The sequence below is a fragment of the Mercurialis annua genome, linkage group LG5 (genome assembly GCF_937616625.2).
Source record: "Mercurialis annua linkage group LG5, ddMerAnnu1.2, whole genome shotgun sequence".
Lineage (NCBI taxonomy): Eukaryota > Viridiplantae > Streptophyta > Magnoliopsida > Malpighiales > Euphorbiaceae > Mercurialis > Mercurialis annua.
Genome location: NC_065574.1, coordinates 17,370,014 through 17,397,450, shown reverse-complemented (window position 1 = coordinate 17,397,450; position 27,437 = coordinate 17,370,014). Strand labels below are relative to the sequence as shown.

Genomic DNA, 27,437 nt, shown 5'->3' with positions numbered 1-27,437 from the left:
CTAACTTTTTCAAGAGAAAAAGATGAAGGGTATAGTTGTAAATACGGTATATATTTGAAAACAAATTGCAAGAAAGAAAACCGCTCTTTGTGAAGATTAGCAACGAAGAGAAAAATTCAAAATTCTTTACTAAAATGATTATTAATTTTGATCTTTAATTAAAGTTGTTTGCTACTGAATTTTAATTTCGTTATCAGCACTATTTTTCATTCATTTCTCTGTATTTCAAATCCTTACAAATCTTTACTTGAAGAATTATTTTACTTATTTAGGGTTTTCGGACAAATTGTTAAGTCAAATGAGACGTTCTTGATAATCAGTTTTAACTGCATTGTGTATATATATGCGTTATCAGCTACAAGTTAAGAAATAAGGGATCAAAATGGTAGCTTCAAAGGTACTCACAAACCCTAATTGTTTTCCCATTATATGAATTGAATCAATTAAACTTGTGTTAATTTGTAGGGAAAACATCAATTGGGAATCAATGCAGTCGCTGAGGATGCCCGGAAAGGTTTCATAGTATATGGTTTTAGACTTTTGTACTCTCGAATAGTTTTCTTGTCCTAATTCTTTTTCTTTTGAAACAGTTGTTAAGAATTTTAAAGTTTTCGCAGATAATGAAAAGATTAAGATTGACGTCGGTAGCCTGTAAGTGTCACTTGAGTTCCTACTAATTATGTGTTTAGTTTTTGGTTGTTCTGCCTGCAAGGTATATAATGCATTTTGCATGACTTATTTAGAAGTACTCTTATGTAGAGGTAACATATAAAACTTAAAATGTGGGGTTTTTGGTTACTTAAAAGAGTCTTTTGCTTATTCGGGGTCTATACTTGGAAATAGAAGGCAGAGTTTTGTTGCCCCTGAGATGTTTAGCACAATTGAATGATCTTGAATTATGCTTCCTAGGATTTCTTGTAAAATGTTTTTGAGCATGGAAAATTTTACCACTCAATTAGAGTTGTACAATTTTTTGGTTGTAGTGAGTGTTTATTCTGAAATAGCTAATAAAATATAAGAATGTCATAGTTGTTATCATTTGGTGCTTTATAATTTTTAAATGTTATTATTGAATAAAATTTCCTAGGAGGAAAACTTTGCCACCTAAAAAGGGAGCTCTTCTGACTGCTGCAAGTGATTCAAAGGTAATTCTGCTTTCATGCGTATGTTGATGCTTTCTGGTTATGACTCTTTTTCAGAGTGAAAATGGTTTCTTTAAATGTTTGGTACTTACTTTTATTTTTCTATAACTTGTAATCTTCAGGAGGGTTCAAAGTTTGGAGTGAAGATTAAAGGTAAGTCGGTTAGTTCTGGTATGATTTAGATTTTGGCTAGAATATGTAGTTTCAAGTCTTTTGAACTACTGCTTCATTTTGAGTGGATTTTTTTCAGCAATTGAAGATGTCAATATCAAAAGAAGGCCACTGGCTGATTTAAGTAATAAGCAAACTGAATTCTCAAGGAATGTTACATCTGCTGGCTTTAAACCAATGTTAGTGTCTTTATTTGAAGTGGCATGCTTACCTCTTTTAATCTGAGAGATATTTATGTTCAGTTTTCCACTGTTTGGATTTGCATTGTTCATGAGGGATGATGAGAGCAAAGTTTAATAGTTTGTTTGGTCAACAATCTCCCTAGAGTTATTATTAATATCAAAACTGTCTGTTAGAAGCATCATGCTTTTACCAGGACAGCTGATTGATGTTAAAATTGGCTTAATCAATTTTAAATTTTAAATGTTATCATTGAATAAAATTCCCTAGGAGGACAAGTTTGCCACTTACAAAGGGAGCTCTTCTGACTGCTCGAACTGATTTAAAGGTAATTCAGCTTTCATGCTTTCATTGATGCTTTCTGGTTATGACTGTTTCTCAGGGTGTAAATGGTTTCTTTAAATGTTATGCGGTCTTTGGTACTTATTTTTAGTTTTCTGTTACTTGTTATCTTCAGGAGGGTTCAAAGTTTGGAGTGAAGATTAAAGGCAAGTTTGTTAGTTCTGGTATGATTTAGATTTTAGCTAGAATATGAAGTTTCAGTTATCAAGTCTTTGAACTGCTGCTTCATTTTGACTGAATCTTTTCAGCAATTGAAGATGTCAATGTCAAAAGAAGGCCATTGGCTGATTTAAGTAATAAGCAAACTGAACTCTCAAGGAATGATACATCTACTGGCTCCAAACCAATGTTAGTGTCTATATTTGAAGTGCCATGCTTATTGTTTTTTATCTGAAAAAGGGATTTATGTCCAGTTGTCCACCTTTCGATTTGCATTGTTCATAAAGGATGATGAGGGGATACTTTTATAGTTAGTTTGGTCAACAATCTTCCTAGAGTTATTATTAATCTCCAAACTGTCTGTGAGGGCAGCTGATTAGTGTTAAAATTGGCTTAATCAAGTAATTTGTAAATGTAATCATCGAATAAAATTTCATAGGAGGACAAGTTTGCCACTTAAAAAGGGAGCTCTTACTGCCGCAAGTAATTCAAAGGTAATTATACTTTCATGCTTTTGTTGATGCTTTCTGGTTATGACTCTGTTTCAGGGTGAAAATGGTTTCTTTAAATGTTATGCCGTCTTAGGTACCCACTCTAATTTTTATAACTCTTAATCTTTAGGAGGGTTCAAAGTTTGGGGTGAAGATTAATGGCAAGTTTGTTAGTTATGGTATGATTTAGATTGTAGCTAGAATATGTAGTTTCAGTTATCAAGTCTTTTGAACTACTGCTTCATTCTGATTGGATCTTTTCAGCAATTGAAGATGTCAATGTCAAGAGAAGGTCATTGGATGTTTTAAGTAATAAGCAAAATGAATTCTCAAGGAATGCTACATCTACTGGCTCCAAACCAATGTTAGTGTCTATATTTGAAGTGTCATGCTTATTTTTTTATCTGAAAAAGGGATTTATGTCCAATCCAGTTGTCCACTGTTTGGATTTGCATTGCTCATAAGGGATGATGAGGGGATATTTTTATAGTTTGTTTGGTCAACAATCTCCCAAGAGTTAATATTAATCTCAAAAAGCAAACATAATGTTTAAGGATGCATATTTGCTGAAACTTCTGTTTCTTTCTCTAACTTTGACTTCCAAGAAAATTTGAAAATAAAATTTTTCTTGAAAGATGACAGTTCTTCTTGTCCCATTAACTGAATAAGTAATTGGAAAACTATGTCTAAGTGGATGGAGCCATATTATTTCTTTCTATTGCTCCTCTTTACTTTTCAGATCAATATCTCCTTTGTTTCGAGCATACTATATTTTATGAACATTTTCCTTTTCCAGGTTAAGAACTTTTGATGAATAATGAAGGTTTAAAATTGTTCTCATTTACTGTTTCTCTTTCATAATCATTTCTCATGTCTTATGGTGGTTCATGTTTGTGTGGTTCTCCGTTTACTTTTCTATCCTTTTAGGATTGCTGTGGATCCAAATTCTAGGACTGTGTATATCCCATCAAGAAAATGTTCACCGGTATGGAAAATCAAACATTCGGATAAATTTGATTCCTTCTTTTATTTCAACTTTTTATGTTGTTTTTCTGTTTCTATAATAAACCTGGAAACAATGGCATAATCTTCTTGGACACATCCTAACCAATGTATATGGTTAAAATAGTGAATTCAATTGACTGTATCACTTAGCTTCAGCTTCTGTAGCCATAAGCTGCAACTCTACTTAGTTTCAATAAGTTTTTCTCTTCCACAATTTGCAAGTTTATACTTGTGTATTCGGGGAGGAAAAGAGGGGTTTGGGGTGGAGAATATGTTTTGTGGTGAAGAGGTGATGCTTTAACTGCCGATCTGGATCCTTGCCCACTTTTGCAGTTGTGCTGGAAAAGTTGACACAAGCATCTGATGTTGAATTTGTATGTTGAAATCACAAAATTATGTGAGTTCGAAATGTGTAATTGAAACAAACTCATCATAAACTTGAAATTAAGTAAAATATTTTGGAAATCACTTTTTTTAAACTGTAAAACTTGTCATGTCGTGTACGCATCTGAATTGCTTAACCAGAATATTTCCTTTTCATGTATTAAATATGAAATGTTTGTTTCCTTCAATACAACTTCAGTGTTCGAGTTGTAGTCACATTTGTTACTGTGAAAATGCTAATAACTTGTGTGTATGGGATGTTATGATGGGTATATGCAGATAAATATGTGTTTTTTACTTTTATATTAATGATGGATAGATTTAGTATTTTATTTGTAATTATGAAGATGTGCATATTCTCATTGTTGTCATAGTAATATTGTTGCATCAGTCATCAATTTTGAAGTTAAAACTGCGCTTGAAATGTGAATTTAAACTGCCAGAACAGAATTCAATTATATTAAATATTAATCTATTTGATATCCAAAAGGCTTTACTTTGATGTATCCCATTTGGTGTTTAGGGAATATCTAATTTTAATCCGCCTAAAAAATCTTTTAGCTTTTCTAGTCAATGTCTCTGCATTTCAATAACTGGATGATAATAGATTGTTGACATGGCTAGTTAATTCACTATTGCTCTCATTTTTTTATATTATTTTCCTGTAAGTTATACTGACAGTTAGTTGTCCTTTTCAAATTAGGGAAGAGCAACCACAAGTCAAAGATTTAGTTACTTTCATGCTACAAGAAAAGGTAAGCTCTAACAAATAAATTGCTATATTTTTGTGATTATTTATCTAACAACATACTTGTGATTCTCCACAATAGTTAAATGTTTAAGTTCCTCTTCAGCTGATTGTAGGACCAACACTAAGAATCTTGGTGATCGATCTGAATTTATTAATAGCAGGTGCTTGTACTTTTAGTTTTAGTTTTTATCTTCTTATACACTCGTAATATTGACATTCTTGTAGTACCTAAAATCCTATTAATAGTAATGATACTTTTTGCAACTCTTTCATTGCCAAATTGTCATTTGTTTTCTGTCAGGAGAGGTGCAAAGAATTCACTTGGATCAATGAGGTTTGTGAATCTGGACATTTCTTTGGTTTCTACTACAGTTATAACGAACGCATTATTAATGTGGGCTTTTGTTATCCATGTACTTGAAGGAAGTCTCTTCCAGTGTTGACAGGGAACCGGGCAAATTTTAGTTATGCAAAGGTTGTTCTCATATTATAATGCATGATTCTATTCTTTTAGACAATTAGAAAATGAGCCAAACAGCCACTATGTAATTGTAGAACTATCATGATTTTCTTTCCTCATTCTGGGTTTTTCTGATGACTCCTTTTTGTTTTACTATTTTTTTTATTTTCCTTTTTTGCATGTAGAACAACGAAAAAGGCTTAGAGAAAGCTAAGAGAAATACGGGGTTATCTGGTAAGTGCATAAGACGGACTGGTATATGTTTGTGTATTACGGAATGTCGCTTTACTGAGTCTACTGACTGAGATGTGTCTTCAGGTAAGGCTAAAATGAATAAGGATGTAGTACCACAAGTGAGCTCATGTAGGAACTCCAGCCTGACTATTGTAGCCAGGGATGGCTTCATATCAATGTGAGTAGTGATGACCTGCAATCTATTAGATGCAATTTATTTCTTTTCAGATATTGCTGCTTATTCCTTAACTTCCGCTTAAACTAGAAAACTCTAACATACTTTCTTTATTCTTCTGCAAATAGTAAATAATGTTGTGCTCTTTTTAAATCGAATCTTACATCTTATAATTATAGTATACCATTGCATGAAAAGTCACATTAATGACCTTTTTATTGCACTTTATACTTTAGTTTTTCTTTCCCCTCAATAATTCTATGTTAATTTTTTGTAATAAATTGAATTTCACACAGTAAAATCCTGACATCCAATGGCTTAGCATAATATCATTAAGACATTTACATAAAACTTGCTTGTAATTCTACTTCATTTTTTCTTCGAAATCTGTTTAATCAATATTATCGGGATGATCCAAGGTGTATGAATTTCATTGATTTTTATGTGTAGTTGATCCTGCAATCTTGGGAATAAATATTTTGCTTATTTTTAACTAGGGCTGCCAAGAATCAAACTAATGTGAGATCTCATCACTGGTCTAGGAAATCTGGCAAGGTATGTGTCATTACTAAAACCTCTTCTGTTTCTTTTTCCTTTTGTGTGTGTGTATGTGTTTTTTTTCAAAGCTACTATGTCTTCTCCTTTTGAACTAGTTCTAATCGTGTTTGCTTTCCTTGCATACATTTGTTTCTTTTTAAATCTACTTCGTTTGTTTGGTTGATTTTTTAGTTTCGCAGTCAGAAGAATATATTATACTCTTGAAGTCTCTCTTATTAAGGCGTCTATCAATGTGAATATCTCATGCCATTTAGGAACAATTTCTGGGATCAGGAACAAAAGTAGCAATTAATTCCAAAAATTGTTTTCCTTATTATTCACCTCTACCGTGATATATCTAGGTTCTTGAAGAACACAAATTCATTTTAGTAAGTCTGATGAGAAAGAAATGTTTCACAAAGCAAACACTGTAGGAAATGCTTGGATGTTGCATTACAAATAATATAGATAATAGGAGAGCTAATGACTAGAAAAATAGAAACCTTCTGTAAAATTTGGAACGCCAGTCCTTACTTTGTCAATTAGATATATGACATCCCGAATGCTTGTATTAATGGAACTCCATGCTCAAATTGCTTTCTCAAGAATTTTCCATAGTAATTTTAACTGGAGGTCGGAAGAGTAGCGAGGGAAAATTGAATTAAAAGTTGGGTGCCTTGCTTTTTTCTTAGTGGGTTTCAGTACGACTAATAATTTTCTTGAGGTTTTTCATTTTATACATTATAGATGCTAATATTGAAATTGTCTTGGAAATAGTTCATGGTAATGGCTTTTCTGCTTCACTGGATTATATGGCCAAAATAAGTAGTATAAACTATGCACTGTGCTCTTCCTATAAGCATTGTTCACAAAGATATATTCACTAAAACGGCATTAGCTACTTTTTGAAGAAGTGATACGACATTTGCATAATAAAGCATTCCATTAATCTCTTGTCCTCTTGCTTTCACAAGTTCAGTAGTTAAAACACCTTTTTATGCTAATAAGAAATGCAGATTACTGAGAATTTACTTGGATTTTCCTGCTGATAGCTCTTAGTTTTGCTATTAATCTTTTCTCTTTTGCCTTAATTTATGATAAAGCCCACAGTAAAGACTGCAATTAGTGTGTCCAATGGCAATAGGACTTTAAGATCCAAGTGCACACTAGCTGCAGGAAAATTCAACTCCACTGCTGCGATGGCTTCCAAGAAACAGAAGGAATCCGAGAGATCTTCTCTTTTGGAAAAACTTTCTGTAGTGGTTTCCCATGAGGCCAATCATGAACATGGATGTGAAAGCAACAACAATTTACATTCAAAGAAGTTGGATGCCGCTGACCGGGGAAAATCTGGTCGTAGAAGATCTTATACATCTTCACTAATGGCAAGATCAAAGGTTTGGGCCCGTTTTTATTGTTAAAGTTCTATCTGGTGAATTAATATGTTTTCTTCCAATATTTTGCAGTTATTAGTTGAATTTGGTGGTGTCATTAAGCAGGAAGAAGTTTCATGCATAGATGATTATGGTAATCAACTGGAAGTTGCTGAATACATTGATGAGATCTATCAGTTTTATTGGGTTTCAGAGGTGACCATTTCTTTCACACATGGTTGCTCTATGCTTTTGTTTGATCATGCATTACCCTACTGGCTGGATCAGGCTTGAATATCCATGTGTATCTTTTGGATTACTGATTAGCATCCTATTATTATTGCCGTGGATCTTTAAACACTTTTGAATTGGAGACTTTACAGCTTTGATTGAATGAGATGCTATCTCTGTGTATTGTAGTCTTTGTCATCTTTTTTCAACTAGATGAAAAGTGATATGAAGCATGCCTAACAAATTTGTGAATTTTAGTCATTGATACGTAAAACTATAGGGTATGCGTTCTTCTTCACAAAGGATATGGTTTTGGAACTTATTTATTGTAGTTATGTGAAAAGAATGACTGGTTGATTAACATTGAGTCCTATCCATAGTTCATTCTTTCCTAATAAATGTCACTTGGAATAAATTTTGAACCACATTGCAAGGGTTAAAGAGGAGGCTTTTTTTAATTTTTGGAAGCTGATTAAGGTTCAATATGTAGATTTTTCTTTGTGGTGATGCCAGAAAGCTGAATTTGGAAATATGAAGCATATTAAATGCAAAATGTTACTTTGCTAGCTAGATATGAGATACAAGAAATATACAACGTATGCGATACCAAATGCAGAACAGAAATGCACATTTTTGAGAAAAAGGATTTGCGCACATGTCTTCTTATTAAATAGAGCATTGTACTTACTACTTATACCTAACAGTTCCACATCTGTGTAGGCATATGCATCCCACATTTTACATATAACTGGAAGTACATTCAAACTTATTCACATGCAACTAAGAGGAAGCTTTTCTCTGATGCAAACATTTGTACCAAGTCAATTGCTCATATTCATGACCATATGCTTGTAAAATAGGATAGGGGTGAGATGTCATTTGATTGGGTTAGCGTTAAAGCCCTTTCATGCCACTACTAGGGTGTTAACAAAAACCTAGTTCGATTTTTACCACCGATCCTGGGAGATGTCTTGGGAAGTTCAATAGATGCTGAAATCATGAATTTGATGTCAAGTTATAAAACTCAGAAAGAAGGAACTATGACTTGCTTTTTCTGATGGTGATATTATGGACTTCATCGAGCACTTATGGTTGTGGGCTTATTGTAGTTCTGTATAGATGGTTCCTTTGAAGCGGTGAGATTAAGTTTGAGCTACGTAGACTGACCATCACTCACTAACAATAGCTGAACCTGAACCTGAACCTGCGTTTACTAGAATGTGCATAGTTTCAATGTTTCATTATGGTTATTTAATTGGGAATGTAAAGATGCGTCTAGATATGGTACCGAAGAGTAGTTTTTGTTGGAGTTGCTAAGATAGCCTTCTCTTTTCTCCATCATTTGTCATAGTTTGCATTTTTTGGTACAACGGTATTTAATAGGTTGCATTTTGCAATTTTGATGTGCTCATTTTAACATTCAAAATTGCTAGGGATATAGTGCTTGCTTTTGACTGGAGAGAAATTTGTCATTACCACTATAGGTTCCAACCTATAAAAGAGGAACTGAATTCCTCTTGTTCAGAGCACCCATTTTGGGAAAGCCCGACACATTTCATTGAGGTATGAGCTAAGGTGACTAAGCCTTCTAGCTAGCTCAGGAGGCAAACCTCAGCAATTTAGACATGTCTTTATGTACAATAGAAAACGCTCCCAAAAGAAAAAAAAAATTGCAAAAGAATAGTATAATTCTAAAGTCATTCATGGTACTTGCACAGCCGCATTGGCGCTCAATGCATTATTTTTTGAGGGTATCTTTGATGCATCAATGTGACATCTTGACGGATTTGTTGTTGTAGGTGATGTATTTAGGGTTCTATGGAGTTGAATACGGGTTTGAGGTCCCTCATTTGTTGTCCTTTTTACTTTAATTTAAATTTATACTATCAAGTTGCATGTATTATTCTATTTTATTGTCTTGGAGGTAAAACATTCTCATTGCACTCTTTTTTTCTTTCCTAATCTTGAATCTATTAATTTTCCTCATTAGAAAATCTTGTCAATGAATTTTGTATCACATGCATATGCAGCACTATTTTACTTTGATAAGTTCTCATTCATCCTGAAAACCTGTACCATTTGTGCCTTGGATTAATTTACTGATTTTTCACCACTTGAAGATTGGGTTGATTCTCAAAATAATTCTAGGTCTTCAATGATTATGTACTGCATTGTACTGCATTGTTTTACCAACGGCTGTCAACTTCTCTGATGTCTCTCTCTTCCCCTTTATGGTTTGTTTGTTTTTCTCTTTGGTTTTAGTGGGCATCTAGCATGCTAAATTTAGTGCAATTCATTTGCTATTTTCCTTTTGATTTTTGTTAGGTACTGATTACAGTCTCATGTGGTTTTTGGCAAGAAAGCGTAGTTCTACTCTTTTTTGTAAGATCTATATAACCGATTAGCTTATGACAACATTTATTAATGCAATAATCTTCCTCGTAATTGCAGACTGAAAACTTATCTCTTGCAAATTACATGTCAATTCAGACAGAAATTACTCCTAAAATGCGGGGCATATTGATCAACTGGCTGATTGAAGTATACATCCATGTTTTAATTCATTCATCTATATTCTCCTCCTTTTAATTTCAATTTTCTTGCTTTACATACCGGCTAATGAGTTGGTTACGCATTCTGGTAACAGGTACATCTCAGATTTGAATTAATGTCAGAAACACTTTATCTCATGGTCATACTCTTAGATCAATATCTATGTCAAATCCCAATTAAGAAGAATGAAATGCAGTTGGTTGGTCTTACGGCACTATTGTTGGCATCAAAATATGAGGACTCCTGGCCTCCTAGGGTAACTGCTATGCTAAATCTGGATGGTTTTAAGTAAATTACATGCACACACGCACATGCATGTGCTCATGCACACATGTTTTAGAGTAATTTACTAGCTTATCAGCTTTCTTCATTCTTAATGCAGATAAAAGATTTACTTAGCATATCAGCCGAGTCATATACAAGAGATCAAATGCTTCTCATGGTATGTCTTTGCCAATAGCCAAATCTTTTTCTTGACGCGAGGTGATGTCTAGATAAAAACTTTATCTGCTATCCTTTTATTTATTGACTGAGCGTGTGCTCCTTTTGAGTGACAGTTTCTGGGGTAGGTCTAGGGGGCTGGGGTTGTGGTGAGGGGGTTGGGGTGGCTGCTAGGGGAGGAGGCAGTAGCTGTTGAAGTATCCAAGCACATTTTTCTGCTGCACAGCAGTATCTGTATATTGTAACTTGTATGAAGATTAAATATTCAATTAACATCTGCCTTCTTTGAAAGCCGGTCCAAATTTAAATATGACCATTATGGGTGTTAACAGTCCATGTTGGTTTGGTTTCCAGGAGAAGCTTATTCTTAAGAAACTGAAGTTTCGTCTAAATGCACCAACTCCTTATGTCTTCTTGTTAAGATTTCTCAAGGCTGCTCAATCTGACCTTGAGGTAAGTGGTGAGAGGTTTCGACTGTTACATTTTTTTGATTTGTTGATAAGAGCCTTTCAAAATTCACCTCTGCTATTACTTGAATTTATACTGAATTCCTTTTTCTCAATAGATAATGAAAGAACAATTAGATCCGGATTTGATATTTGAATATTATGTATTCATAAATCTTATGAGAGAAAGTGTTGCATTTTATATTCATCACATCTTATATTAATTAATTTAAATCTTTGCATTTTGAATATTTCATTTCCAGCATGATCATTTGGCTTTCTACCTCATTGAGCTGAGCTTGGTTGAATATGAAGTTTTGAAGTTCAAGCCTTCGATGCTATGTGCATCTGCTATCTATGTTGCTCGATCTACATTGCAAATATCTCCAGCTTGGACGCCACTGCTTGTTAAACATGCACGCTATGAAGTCTCCCAAATCAGGTATTATATGTTTACTTTCAGACTTGCCAAACATACATGCTGGATGCAGTCCCTTTGCTTTTTGAAATATTTTTTTATATAAAGATAATGATAAGATATGGGAGTGGATCACCTTAAGTCCAAAATTCCCTCCATTTTCTTCAAGTTCACTTAGATGTTTGACACCTAAGCAAAATGATAAAAATGGAGGGAATTAAATGTCATTTTGTGTAGGTGTTAAAAATCTAAGTGGACTTGAGGAAAATGGAGGGAATTTGAACTTGAGCCATTCCCGTAAGATATGCATAATTGTAAAAGAAAGGACAAAACGGTGATCCTTGAATTAAATCCTGTTTTTATTCTTATAAGACATAGTCGAGTCTTTGATCAAAGTAGAGTGAGGGTTTCCTTGGCTCTATTTTATCTTTATATTACTTTCTTTAATACCTCTTTCTTTTCTTCTATTGTTTTTTTCTTATCTTATATTTGTATTCTTTTCTACTCTTGTTTTAGTCTCTTTTGGCTTAACACATTTTTGGATCTCTGCACTTGTCCTGTTTTTGACATTAGATCCCTCTATCTTTATTTGTCAACATTGAATTCTTACATTTTTATATTGTAGACATAAAGGCCCCTCCGTTACAAAAAGGATTAATGGTTTCAATTCTGTTAAAATTAAACTGATTTATGTCAATGAAAAAAAAAGCAAGGGGACTAAATTTTTTTAGAAAGGGTAAACGAACGAATAAAAGCCTTATCTCAAACACACTAACTGCGGGTGAAGTACACACACTTCATTTCCGCGATAGATGAACTTAATGTCTATAAAATTAAAAGTGCGAGGACTCGGTGCTGATAAATAAAAGTGTAGAGATTCAAAATCAATAAGTGGACAAGCGCATGGACCCAAATATGCGTTTTTCCATCTCTTTTCTTAATTTTACTCTTTTTGTTGGGTTTGTTGTTAATTGTGCTGAGTTTGCTGTTGTTAAGTAGTATATTGGGTTTGTAGTAATTGTTGTAGTTGCATTAGATTTGTTATTAGTTATCTTGGGTTTGTTTTAGGGGAGCATTTTGCCTTTAACAAATGTATATGAAAACAAATGATTTAAAAAACAAGTAGTTTTCAAAACCGGTGGTTCCAGTTCAGGTTCTTGTTCTTCTTGGAATCTGAACTGGATCCTTATTGTCCAGTTATGTTTATGGTATGAATTTGAATCCTCGATTTTATGTGAAGTTCGGAATAGGAACCTGGCCAAGACGACTGAGTAGTCAGGAATAAATTTTTAGAAATTAATTATCAACTTTATAACTTGGACTCGCTGTTTAAATAGTATTAGAACCATCCATCATCATGTATATTTAGTAGCAAGCCCCATGCTTGGTATAAAGAAATCTAAGGTTGGTTGTTGCCTGGTGTGATATGGTCCCGCAAATAGGAACTCGTCACAGGTCTTACTACTCGGAAAATCTCGTCGATTTCCCTTGTTTTTCCTGTTCTTCGATAAACCTATTTTTGAGATGTTAATGGTGATTTGTTCAAGAGATCACCAACTCTCCTTTTCTTTATTTTTGACTGAATTATTGATTACTTTATTGAATATAAGCATCTCCTTTAAATAGAGAAGAATTAAAACTACAAAAGGAAAAGAATGATGTAAATAATTGTTCAACCTAACCTAATTGTTGCAGGGACTGCGCCGAGATGGTATTAGGATTTCAAAAAGCAGCAAGGAATTCAGATCTGAAAGTAACATATGAGAAGTACATGAGTCCTGACCTTAGTAGTGTTGCTGCATTAAAGCCCTTGGATGAGCTTCCTCTTTGATGTTTTTATCTTATAAGGTATTACAACAGCTCAATCCTTTCTTCATGGGCGTGTCCCGAGTTCATTTTGTACTCGACTTTTGGCAGGAGCGAATCTAGTAATTGGGGTAATCCTTGATATGGCAGGAATGAATCTACCAACTGTTCGATGTGGGATTTTACTTACTGAGTATGAGCCATTCAATGCGTGCACTGTGATTGTTAGAACTCAGTTCCATCTGGAAGCAATAGGACTTGGTATCTTACGTATCTATCTAGTTGGAGTATCCATCGTTTTTGTAAGCACTTCATATTATATCGATGGTAATATTTTCTAAATCTTCTCTAGTAACTACCATATCCAATGTATAACGTAATGTCTGCACATCAGTGCATTGCATTGTAGAAGGAATATGCCACATTCAGCACAATTGAAGTACATTTGAAATATAAATATATTGGAATCAATTAGTCTATTAATTAGTAAGTTACATTATATACTTGCTGATTATGAGTTATTGTGTTTGAATTTTTAGAATACTCATATTTTATGCCTGTATGAATATCAGTGTAATTGTTGAACATAACTTACAACATATTCTTTTCAAATTGTTTTGAAACATGGTATTTGAGAATTGCATTAAATATAATTTTATTCTGCCTAGAGACGTAGTGATGCGTTACTGCCTAACAAAGCAGTCGACAATTGTCTTTGTCGATTTTGTTGGTCATCAACTTCGAGTGATTTTTTTCCTCAACGCCAGTATCAAAAAAGTGCCCGCTGCCGATTGGTAACCTTAAAGAAATTCGGTCACCAGACGCTCAATGAGTTACTCATGTGCCGCCGCAAGTTTCACCGCCAGACCCACTCGTTGGTTCATGGAGGTGCAATTCTGGCTAAAATTCGATTCCTTTTTAGTTGTCTAACTCACGTTACTCCATATAGCACATTTTTGAAGTTGGTTGAGAGTTTGTGTACTTGGTCAACTCAGTATTTTTTAAAATTTCAAAATTTATTATTGTTGATTTGTTTGTTTGTTGTGATAATTTTGACTGAAATGATGTTTTTGTCTTTGATATGGTTCCAGTGATGTTGAAACTCACAGAACATAGGTTTAATTGCCACAACTTATCTTGACCGAATTAAACTATTGAGATGTATTTTGCTATGGATATTCATTTGATTGACGATCATCCTATAAATAATATGAAATTGGCATGGATGAGAGAATTTGCTTGTTTCTTTTCACATGTCTGTAATTCGATTAGCATTGAGGTGGTCGCATGGTTAATCACTGTAAGACAGTTTAACAGTCGCTTCCTTTAAGTATTGATTTAACTGTTCAACGGGAGGAGATGGATGTTATGAGTTTTTTAGTCGGCCTTTCATCTGCATTTGAGATTGCTAAATCTCAAATCCTTTTTAGTCTTGAGATTATCGCTCATGAAAATGTTTCTAGCGGGGTTTTTCATATAGAAAATACGTCATATGTTCCGCCTGCTCATACTAACAGCGTCATAATATCACACCGGAGTCGGAAAAACAGCTACATTTCAGGAGTAGCGGTCCGAACAAGAGCATGAGTCCCAACTCCCAACTATTATAAAAGGAATATTGTTACTCATATGAAGGAGACCTCCTTCCCTGTAGCTTCCCGCAATCTCACTTCATATGAAGGAGATCTATTTCCAACTTTCTGCAAATTTAGATATGTCTGCAGATGAAAATATTGCAAATTGACTCGAGAAATAATGAAGGGAAATTTACAAAAGTATATGAAAATACTTCCTAATTTACAAAAATGATAACCGCTCCAATTTCTTACGCGTGCACTAAAAAATATAAAATGTTTACATTTGTACCTAACCAGTTATATATTGGCGCTCACTCTTAAAAAAAAGGGCTTTTTACTCAAATAACCAACATTCAAGTTTGATTTATTTTTATACTGACTCATATTTGACATTTTAAAACTACCATACAAAAAAGAATTTATTACTTTTATACCATTCATATAAATAGAACTCTAATAGCACAAACTTTCATAAATAAGATTATTTTCTCTCTCTTCAAATTTTTCTCTCAACTCACCTTTTATTCTTCGCATCAATCCACCTCCGTCGTTCCGTTTTCGTCGTTCCGCCTCCGCCATTCCGCTTCTGCTGTTCCGCCTTCGTCTCGCGGTCATCTTTCTTTTATCGTTTTGATTTCAGATCTGAGATTTTTTGTTCTTTTTTTATTTTCAGATCTGTAATTTGTTTATTTATTACTGTTTTTTCACCATTAAACATGTATAAAGAGTATCTTTAAAGAATCTAATACTCATTTCATTTTATGTAGAATAATTTTGTGATTTTATGGAATAAAATTCTGTTATTTCTGCATTTTTTTTTGTTTCTGCGTTTTTTTTATTCTGCAGAACGATTTCTTGATGATGATTGATTGCTGAATTGTTATAATGTTACAATATTGTTGATTTTATGTTGACTTTATGTTGATATTATGTTGATATCAACTGATTTTTTTATATTTTGACATTGAAAAATAAGATAATTGTCTGTGAAATCATTTAAAAAAATTAAATTAAATTAAATTGAGACTAGATAATGATATGGTAGCATCAAAGAGAAGACATATAATGATGTTGAATTATTGTAATGTTACAGTGTTGATATTGTGTTGATTTTCGGTTGATATTTTGTTGATTTTTATCATCGGTGAAGAAGACAGTAATGATTTTAAATTATTGTAATATTACAATGTTGATCTTATGTTGATACTGTGTTGATATTATGTTGATATTTACTTGATTTTAACATTAACGAAAAAGAACACATTATATGTGCAATAAAATAAAAAAATTGCAATCAAATTGAAAAAATGTTAAAAAAATAAAATTAGTGCAAAAAAAGATAGAAAAATTTAAATTAGTTAATTTATTATATATGTTGATTTCGTGTTGATTTCATGTTAATATTAAAACTGATGAAACACATTAACAGTAAAAAAAGTCAAAATCCAAAAAATCAAAAAAAAAAATCAAAAAAATCAAAAAAATCAAAAAAGTTAAAAAAAATTTAAAATAAAGTATGTGATAAATATTAAGTGCAGGAATATAATGGTGAAAAAAAAATTTAAAATTGATGAAAGAAAATGTTGGAAAATGGGAGTTAATATAAAAAGTAATTTTTTTCTACAAAAAGTAGTATAAAATAAAAGAAAGTTGGTATGAAATGTAAAGATTTAAAAAGAGTGGTAAAATTATTTATCAAGGATGTATCTAAAATTAATTATAGTTTTACACTTAATTTTTGTTTTAAAATAAACATGTACAAATTCGATTGTTTTATATAAAAAATAACATTTTAAAGATAATAAAATATATCTAGAAAGACAAATCATGCACATTATTTATGTTTATCTAAAAAGGTATTTATATCTCAAGTTAGAGTATATGTATCTTATGCTCAGAAAACGTTTCAATTATATATCAAAGATGTATCTAACATGTATTGTAGTTTGGTATTTTTTTTAAATAAACATGTACAAATTCGATTATTTTATATAAAAAAAATAACATTTCAAAATTATAAAAATAACTAAAAGACATCTCATGCACATTATTAATATGTATCTAAAAGATATTTATATCTCAAGTTAAAATATATATATTACATGCTCAAAAAGCGTATCAATTATATATCAAAGACGTATCTAATATGTATTGTAGTTTGACAATTATTTATTTAAAATATAAAAATTTGCAAAAATATCATTTGAATGTGGCTAAAAAAATGTTTATAACATATATAAAGTTAAAAATATGTAGCATATGCTTAGAAAGCGTATGCATCAAATATCAATGATGTATCTAATTTGTATCATAACTTCATACTTGTACTTTTAGAAAATATATGCATTTACATTTTGATTATTTCACATAAAGAAAATCAGATATAAAAAAACAATTCAAATATATTTTATAAACATCTAATAGACATCTCATAAAATTAAATATATAGTCGAAAGAGAATATCTAAAATATTCATAAAATCTATCAACGACGTATTCAAATTGTATTTGATATGTGTTAAATATTTGTAAGAGATGTATCAGATATGTATAAAATATTTATTTGAGATATATCTTTAAATATAGGAATGCCAAGATTTCAGAAATGAAAATGGAGACAAATCCCGGCCTATGGAAATTCAATACTTGATCACGATTATCGAATTAAAAAGTGATGATATAATACCATAGATTTTTTTATATTAAAATATTCAATAAATTACTATTTTTTAAAATGATATTTTTAAGAATTAAAATTTCATTTTAAATAAAATCTCTGAGATGTATAAAATATTAGCACTAAAACTTAAAAAAAGACATAAAAAGAAGGAAAAAGTTTCGAACAACGAATATGTATTTGAAATGTATTAACTATGTATTGGAAATGTATCATATATATATCGAAGATGCATCAAATATATTTTTCAAATGCCTTTTGTATGTATCAAATATACATCGGTTAATTCAATTAAATTGATAAAACTAAAAAATAACAATTTAAAAATTTAATTAATCCAGTTAATTAAAGTTCAATTTACTACATCCAATTCATTTCTGGATCTATTTTATTTAAATTAATATTACTATTTTTTAATTAATTCAATTATTTATATTTATATTTTTAAATTAAAATTAATATTAATATTTTTTAAATTTATATAAAACAGACTATTTTTTGGCATAATTTAAATAAGGCTTAATCACCAAAAAATGCCAAACCTATACGTTTTGTTTCAGTTATAGCCAAACTTTTAAAAATCACCAAATTTAGCCAAACCTTATAGAGAAAATCACATAAATATCCTAAAAGGGACCACCAATTTCACACGCTACCTTTTCTGTTAGAATCTTAACATTTGTGCTATTTTTCTATTTTTTTTTCTTCACAAACACGTATTCCTCTGTCCCTGTGTACATTTTTTTTACATGCGTCAGCAACCTGACGCGCGTCAAGCCTGACGCGCGTCAGTGCAGGGCTGACGCACTGGTCAGCCCTGCTGACGCATGCATCCGTTAACGATCCCGGGGGAGCATTGGCTTTCTAAAACAATTATCATTTTCAAGATGCAAAATGCAAGATATGCGTCCCTTTTCTATACTTTTATATTTTTTTAAATTTATTTAATTAAACATTGAATATCAATATGAAATTATATTATATTAAATTTTTATTTGTTATATATAAATTTTAAAAATATTAACATTATTTTTAATTTTATATATATATATATATCATTTTTATTAAATTTTAAAAATATAAAAATACACAAATAATACAATTCTAAAAAAATACTATAATTTTCTAAATTACATATCAGATACATTATTGATAAATATCAAACGCAGGGTTATGTATCACAAATGTGTGTGTGTGTGTCTATATATATATATGATGCGATAAGAAAAATATATCTATTATGCATAAATCATATATCAACGATGTATCTATTTAATACATTTTAAAAATATATTCATCATGTATAAATTATGTATCAAAAATGTATGTATTAAATACTTTTTTTTTTAAATATCGTGTATAAATTTAGTAAAAAAATGTATATATCATGTATAACTTATGTATCAAAGATGTATCGCAATTCTTTGTTTTTTTAAAATTAATTTTAAAATAAATGTATATAACATGTATAACTCATGTATCAAATATGTATACATGTAATAACAATTTCGACACGTCTCGGAAATGTATCAAACATATATAAAACGTATATATAATAAAACTATGGGGAAAAGGCTAAAAAATGATCCTAATGTTGCCACTCAGGCTCTTATAGCCCCTTCATGCTTTTTGAATCTCAATTATGACCCTCATGTTAATAAAACTTAAAATTTACACCCCTCCCATATTAATATTTTAAGTAACAGTGTCGTAAAGAAGTGTGTAATTTTTAGGTTCTAATAACATGGGAATCATAATTGAGCCTCAAAAAATATGAGGGGGCAACAAGAGCATAGGTGGCAACATTAGGGTCATTTTTGAGCCTTTACCCTAAAACTATATACTATATATGTATCAAATATGTATCAGAGATGTCTCTGAAATGTATAAATATGTATTCGAGATACATTAAAAATGTGACAAAGATGTATCGGAGAAATATCAAATATGTATCTGAGATATAAATTACATTTTAAATATAAGAACAGTGTAAATTAAATGAAATAAAATCGACAAATAAATAAAAACTAACTATAATAAATGTATCATATATGTATCAAAAATATTTTTATAATATAAAATTTAGACAATTATCTAATTCTAATATAAATTATAAATTGATATAAAAAATTTAATATATTTATATTTTTAACATTACTTTAAAATTAATATTTTTAAAATTTAAATATAGCAAATTATTTTTTTATTTAATTTAAATAAAATATATAAATAAATTATTTATTTTAACATAAATAAATAATTGCTCAAAATTAAATTTAATATTTTTAAAATTAAAATATAAGAAATAAATATTTTATATAATTTAAATAAATATATAATAAATTATTTATATTAAAAAAATAAAGAATTGCATCAGGTACACTAGCTTTAGTGCACCTGAGCTTTGTTTTTGGAATGACCCGCGTGCGCATCACGGTGCGGGTCATTCAGTGTAGCTGGTGCACCTGCTTTGGTGCACCTCCTAACATGCTGACGTCAGCACGTGGTAAAAGAAAAAATTTCAAATTAAAAACACCGCATGAAAAGATGTTCAGGAAAAAAGTAACGCGTGAAACATGAGGGTGTTTTTGGTCCTTTTCTGTAATTTTCTCAACCTTATATGTTCTGTTTCTTTTTTAGCCAATTTTTGAATCGAACCGATTTTTTTGACACCATGTCGTCCACGTCACTGCCAACTAAATAATTGGGTAACATGACAGCTGAATTATTTAAATCAGGTTTGGCTATAACTGACACAAAATGCATAGGTTTGGTATTTTTTGGTGATTAGAGCAAATTCTAAAATCAAACTAATTTTTAAATTTAATAATTAATAAATTAATTATATCATTGATAAAATTCATTTATATTTAAACAATTAATCTATTTAATACTAAATACAATTAATCTAATATTTTACTAAATCAAATAAATTTATTTTATTATATATTTTAATGAATATGTAATTAATTTAATTAATAATTAAAATTAAAGGATAGTATTAAATTTGTAGCCATTTAAATTAAAAAAATGAATTAATGTATTACTTAGGAATTAATTGGTGAAAGTGTTTATTGTTCATGATGATTCCGAACTTGATTTATTTCAATGTTGTTGAGATCTTATTATGAGTGAGCCTAGATAATAAAAAAAAGTTGTTACGTGTAAATTAAGGTAAGTTTTTGGCTATGTAGACTAAAATGACATATGCGTCAATGCTTTATAAATATCGCGACTTCACTTTATAGAGAAAAAAATGAGAAAAAAATTACACATGTCCTTTAAATAAGCAATGATCTATTGAGTAATTATTTTTCCGTTTATGTGTGTGTATTTGAATTATGAACAATGTCGTATGTTTGTTGTGTATATTACTCTCAGGTTGTTCGCCGGAACACGAACAATTGGGTTTAAAACGGCGGTGTCGACGAACCGACGATTGAAATTTTAAAAACATAAATTTTATGATGAATATGACATTTTTTATTTTTAATGAAATTTAAATTAATTATATATCCATCTAATGTTATAAAATAAATTTATTAGAATCAATTAAGTTTATTAAAAACTTAGAGTAATTTTAATTAGTGTTAAATAAAAAAAATTATTTTGTTAAATATATATGAATTTTATTATAATACAATTAATTTATTAATTATTAAATTTAAAAATTAGTTTAATTTTAAAATTTGCTCTAATCACCAAAAAATACCAAATCTATGCATTTTGTGTCAGTTATAGCCAAACCTAATTAAAATATATCAGATGCCATGTTAGCCAATTTCTTAGTTGGCGGTGACGTGGACGATATGGTGTCAAAAAATCTGTTCGATTCAAAAATGGCTAAAAAAACCAGAACATATAAGATTTGGCTAAATCTGGTGATTTTTAAAGGTTTGGCTATAACTGACACAAGAAGTATAGGTTTGACATTTTTCGGTGATTAAGCCTGTAAATAAATATATAAATAATTTTTTTGATATATCTAATGAAATAAAAAAATCATTAAATTAATTATTAATTTTGATTAAAATTCAGTTATATTACTTCAATTATTTGAGTAAATTATTAATTTTAACCTATATAGTATAATTTATTTTAAATGTATTGAATTGTGATATTTTAAATTATAAATTAAATAAATAACTTTAAAAGCGTTAGTAAATATATTAATTACAATATCTTACCATATAGTACAATTTTATTTTTAAATTATTAATTTATTTATTGAGTATGTAATATACTATATTATTAATCATTACCTTTAATAATAAAAGATAAAATTATGAATATTGGGTCCAAAAAAAAGAAAAAGTACTTGGATTTGACCTATTAGAAGGAAAAGTAATTATCTCCCGCTTAAAACAAAACAAAAGATGCTTTGTCTTTAATAGTTGGACTGACACGTCTGACGCACAGACGCGTCAGTCCAACTGATTACAATAGGGACTGATGGCGCTTTTTTTATTGAGAAACTAAATACTGCAAAGTAAAACACGTGCTCTCTGAAAAGATCTTAGAAATTTAGTATTAGTGAAAAGTTTTTCCGCTTTTGAAATTATCTTGTAATTTTCTCAATAATGAAACCTCGATCTAGCCCAGTTTCTACTATTGTCTAAATCTAATGCATGTATTATTTTCTCATCTTCAAAAATGGATCATTGATTTTAGGATAAGTTAATGACTCCCTCCGTTTGGTTCATAATATTTGTCGCATTTGATCATTTCACATGAATTAAGAAAGTAATAAAATGTTTTAATTTGTAGGATTTTTATATGAAATACTGCCTTTTCTACAATAATTTACTATTTTACTATCCCTTCCAAATATTTACATTTCATACCAACTTTTTTTTTTCATTTTAATACTATTTGTAAAAACTTTTCTTTCTATTTTAACTCTCATTTTCCAACATTTTTTTTATTAGTTTTATTTTTTTTCACCATTATATATCTGCACTTAATATTTATAATATATATATTGTTTTTTTTAATTTTTTTGGATTTTGACTGTTGACGTTTTTCGTCAATTTTGATATCAACATGATATCAACAAAATTTAATAAATATGGTAATATTAATTTTTAAATCTTTTTATATTAATTATGTTTTTATGTTTTTTTATCTTTATTTTTTGCTCATAATTAATCGACATTTATTATTTAACATATATTTAATTTGTTTTTGCAAATATCAATATTAAATCAACACAAAATCAACCAAAAATTAACATGTAATAAACTAATTAATTTAATTTTTTAAATCTATTATTACACTAAATTTTTATTTTTTTCAATACTGTTTCAATGTAATTTTTTTTTTATTTTATTTCACATACAGTGTGGTCTTTTTCGTTAATGCTAAAATCAACCAAATATCAACATACAATTAACACAATATCAGTATATGATCAACATTGTAACTTTATAATTCAATATTATTATTGTCTTCTCCACCAATGCTAAAATTAACATAATATGAACCGAAAATCAACACAATATCAACACTCTAACATTATAATAATTCAACATCATTATTTGTCTTCATTCCTAATGCTAATCTATCAGTATCTAGTCTCAATTGAATTGTTATTTTTTTTGTTTATTTTACAGACAATATTATCTTATTTTTCAATGTTAAAATCAAGAAAATGTCAACTGATTATCAACATAATATCAACATAAAGTCAACATAAAATCAACAACATCGTAATATTATTATAATTCAATAATCAATCATCATCAACAAATTGTGCTGCAGAATAAAAAAACGCAGAAATACAATCAAACAAAGTAAAAATGCAGAAATAACATAATTCAATTCCATAAAATCTAAAAATTATTTTATGTACATGAAAAGTAGTATTATATCATTAAAGATAACCTTCATACGTGTTTAATGGTGAAAATTATTGTTACACAAAAACAGTAAATAAAAAAGAAAATTGTAGATCTAAAAACGAAGAAGAAGGAGAACGATGATCTTTTTGTCTCAAAATATAATCATGTCTTCAAAATATTTCTTAAAATCGCTAAAAACTCTAATTCAGTTTTCTCTTATTCTTGTTATCTATATCAAGTATGAAAAAAGCATGAAGGCAGCCATATGGCGACGACGCAACGGAATGAAGAAGGCGGTAGAGGAATGATCCGGCGTCACTGAGACTTGATGAAGGGCATCGATGATGTAAAAGATGGAGGATAATGAGCTGAGAGATAAGAGAGAAATATGAGTTGAGAGAATAGAGAAATATTATTGATGAAGAGAGAGAAAAAATCTAAAATTATGATTATTTGTGTTGTTAGGGTTCTATTTATATGAACAATATGAAAGTAATAAAATCTTCCGAGTATGATAGTTTTGAGATGTCAAACATGAAATCGTATAAAAATAATTTTTTACTCAATCTTGGTTATTTGGGTAAAAAGCCCTAATTTTTATGTAGTGACGAAGCCAAAATTTCTTTTTAGAGGGAAAAATTTTCATTCAAAAATTATCATAGAAAATAAAAATTTTAAATTTTACTCCACTAAAAAAATAATTGAATTTAATTTAACATAAAATATTAAATATCAGTCGTGGAGTGATAGGAGTAGAAATACCTTATTTATAGGTCGTTAATCGAGTTTATATTTGCATTTTAATTGTCTATTTGGAGTTGTTTAGAATCTTATTATCGTTTTGAGTGTTTCAGGAGACAAATGCAAATATGTTGGATTTTGGAGCGTTTTTGGTGTTTTCTAGAAGTCCCAGAGTTGAATAGCGGTTGAGAACATAATTTCGAATTAAAAAGTAAAGATTTTGGCTCAAGGCAATGGTTACCCGCCCGCACACATTTTGTCAAAGGAGTGTGCGAGCTAAATGGGATGTCCAGGAGCTTGTGAAGAGAATTGAGAAAGTCTGAAGAATGGCCAAGGCAGAGAGTGTGCGATCACACACTGTAGTGTGCGTTCCCAGACCTCTACCCGCTTGCACATCCTTGCTGAAGGAGTGTGCGAGCTAATGCAACTTACAAGAGGTTTTTGAGGAGAAGTAGGTTTTGGCCGAGTCCTGGAGTGTGGGTTCGCACACTCCTTACCCGTTCGCATACTGTGGTCAGATTTTCGACCAAACGGACAAAAATAACCCTGAATCACTTCCGAAGCCATAAAACACAAGGGCACTTCTGGGTTTTCACAAGAGATCGACCTAATATCAGATTTCAAAGACGGGAGCCGTATAAATACTGAATTGTAACATTGAACAAGGGTTTACTTAATTTTGTATTAGACTAAACCCTAATTTTATCATAGCTTATACATCTTTTGCGTTCTTGGATCAATTATTTTATGCATTATCACTTTAATTATCATTAGATTACTTTAGAACAAGGAAAAGTTGATTTTAATTTCATATTAGATATTTACTTTCATCTCAGAATGATTTCCTTTATTGTTTATTCAAGTTTTCCTATTGTTATGCGTAACTAAACTCTTCGTTGAGGATTATTAATATAAATTATGTCTGTCTAATTAAATTAGAAATTATGAGTTTGTTGTTAATGATATGTCTTAATTATTGTGCTTAATGCTTAGCCTAAACTGATCACTTAGCCTATGCCATATGTTTTAGTTTTAACTCGAGAGAGTAAAATTGGAATAGAACAACATAATTAATAACGTATGAGTTAATTGTGCGAGAGTGAATTAACGAGTGCGTGTTCTTTGGATTCGCTTCATAAACATTCAATTAATTAGTTCTTAGGTTAATCATTGTGTGAGAGTGAATAATTAACCTATTGTTAGTTAGTTTTATGATTTTGTCTGCAATTGCTCGAGAGATAATTTTAGGTGCTTCTGATTAGTCCGAACCATATCAGAACAATATAATCCACAGCCCGAATTAAGTAAACAACATAACAAAGATTAATAACTCATGCTTTTCCATTATTGTTAAAACACCAATTTACTTACAGCTTTAGTTTATTTAATTTATATTACTTTAATTCTGTCTTTTAATTTAATCAAACAAACAAGAATCTCTTTTCGACTATCCTAATCGAGTCTCATAACTGGTTGTCTTTAGAAGCTTTCTCTGTGGGTACGATATTCAGACGTCACAGTCTGTATTACAAGTTGGCTACGTACGCTTCGTATTTTTACCAACAAGTTTTTGGCGCCGTTGCTGGGGAAAGCATATCTTTAAAATCTAAGTTAGGATCGCTCGGCTTTATTTAGTTTTTTTTCTTGTTTTACGCGTGGGTTTTGTTTATTTATCTCCAGGTACTTCTATGGTGTACTTATTTAAAGAAGCGTAATGGCTTGGACTCAGAATTGCGTGGTTTGTGGGAGTTTCTACTACACTTAGGCCGAATATCCAATACTTTCCAGCTTCAAATGAACATGTCAACTTTGTGGGTGGTCAATGTCAAGCTAGTATTCCCTATTCCAACACGTGCAATTTGGGGTGGGACAACCATCAATTGTTTTGTTGGAACAACAATTGGGGGAACTTTTATACATATCAAGACAAGTGTAACTCTAATTTTAACTTTGGCGATGATCTACAGTATTCATATGAGTCTGAACAGCATCAGAGAGCTCTGGAAGAGTCACTTTCTCGCAAGATGGATATGCTACTTGATATGATGGAAAAGAGTGATGCTGAGTTCCATAAGATGTCCAAGATTCAATCTGAATCTATTCACAATCTTGAGGTACAATGTGTTCAGTTTGCTAGTGCTTTACAAGTTGAAAACCAAAACGGGTTACTAACCACAATGGAAGCTACTCCAAAAGAACAAGTCATGAACATGGAGTTGGAAAGTGACAAGGCATTAGTGGAACGTCATTCCTCAAAGGTGTCTGCAAAGGACAAGAAAGAACAGTGTGAGGGTAGTAAACGTGATGCTTTAGTTCCTGACCCACTTACTTTGTCCATGACCTTTAATGAGGAAAGTGGGGAGGAATTCGGTATTACAGTATTATATGAGGAAATTAACAAAACTTTTGACTGCATGGATCCATTCTTAGAAGGGTTTGATTCTGAGTATGATGTAAATAATATCAAACATATGAATATGCTTAACATTCCTCATGTTCTTTATTACAGGGACAATGAATACTCTGTATTATCTGATTTATATTTGAAGGGGTCAACAAAGAAAAAGAAGGAGAAGATGCTACCAAGACGGCTTCCTCATGTTAGGTTGTATTTTTAATAACCTTATGCGAAGAGTCTAGTTTTAGACTTTAACTAAAGTGCGCTTGGGAGGCAATTCCAAGAGTATCTTTTCTTTCACCCTTTCACTTTATTTTCAGTTTTTCATGCTTTATTTATTTATATGCATTGGGGACAATGCATATTTTAGTGTGAGGATGGGGAAAACATTATGTTTTAAGTTTTTTATTTTTTATTTTTGTTTTTATTTTTGTTTGTTATTTAGGTTGTTTAGGTCCTTATTTTTAAAACTTGCTTGGTTGTTGGCTTGGTGGTGACAGACTCGCTTGTATTTTTGTTTTTTCCTTGTTGCTTATGCTATGTTGAGTGCCATATCAGAATACTTGAAAGTTTAGTGTTTCAGTTTCCCCTATTTAATGAGTTGGTTAATATTTGCCTTTTTGTTTGAACAACATCTTGAGAATAACGGTTAAATAACTTTACTTTGTTATCCAACATGAATTAATAGGACTGAGATGAAAATTTTCACTCTGAAAAGCATGTCTTTCCTTTAAATATTGCAAATTTTGGCATGAAAATCTTGACAGGGTCACTTTTGAAAATTTTAAAATTTTGAGCAATTGAACATGTTTGTATGTTAAATCACCTCATTTTTAACTCAATTTTGTGAGATGATTTTTGAGCCCTATCGAGCATACTTTTATGTCTCATTTTATTGTGGTGTGC

The 27,437-nt window shown here is 30.5% G+C and overlaps 1 protein-coding gene across 5 annotated transcripts; it reads left to right on the top strand.

Moving 5' to 3' along the window:
* The first annotated feature begins 69 nt into the window (after positions 1–69).
* Positions 70–13,782, top strand: LOC126682299 (putative cyclin-B3-1). 5 transcript variants are annotated; one of them, XM_050377919.2, is made up of 29 exons: positions 72–397; positions 466–514; positions 618–651; positions 1,088–1,145; positions 1,265–1,295; positions 1,393–1,492; positions 1,764–1,821; positions 1,951–1,999; positions 2,084–2,183; positions 2,434–2,488; positions 2,616–2,664; positions 2,750–2,849; positions 3,413–3,470; positions 4,578–4,629; positions 4,729–4,786; positions 4,927–4,959; positions 5,049–5,100; positions 5,271–5,319; positions 5,404–5,497; positions 5,992–6,049; positions 7,135–7,428; positions 7,531–7,620; positions 10,087–10,176; positions 10,283–10,444; positions 10,571–10,630; positions 10,984–11,082; positions 11,339–11,517; positions 13,189–13,341; positions 13,411–13,782. In XM_050377919.2, the coding sequence occupies exons 1-28, from the start codon at positions 383–385 to the stop codon at positions 13,322–13,324; spliced, it is 2,262 nt and encodes a 753-aa protein (XP_050233876.1). In that variant the 5' UTR covers positions 72–382; the 3' UTR covers positions 13,325–13,341; positions 13,411–13,782. The 5 variants fall into 5 exon arrangements, with proteins under 5 accessions (XP_050233877.1, XP_050233876.1, XP_050233874.1 ...); XM_050377917.2 differs by having other exon boundaries at positions 73–397; positions 591–651; positions 1,951–1,981; XM_050377916.2 differs by having other exon boundaries at positions 73–397; positions 591–651; positions 13,450–13,782.
* Positions 13,783–27,437: the final 13,655 nt, after the last annotated feature.

Excerpts from the sequence above, each read along its gene's own strand:
- LOC126682299 (XM_050377916.2), top strand. Across the intron at positions 2,665-2,749 it reads TGGCAAGTTTGTTAGTTATG|CAATTGAAGATGTCAATGTC; the intron begins GTATGATTTAGA and ends GGATCTTTTCAG. Across the intron at positions 4,630-4,728 it reads CTTTCATGCTACAAGAAAAG|CTGATTGTAGGACCAACACT; the intron begins GTAAGCTCTAAC and ends GTTCCTCTTCAG.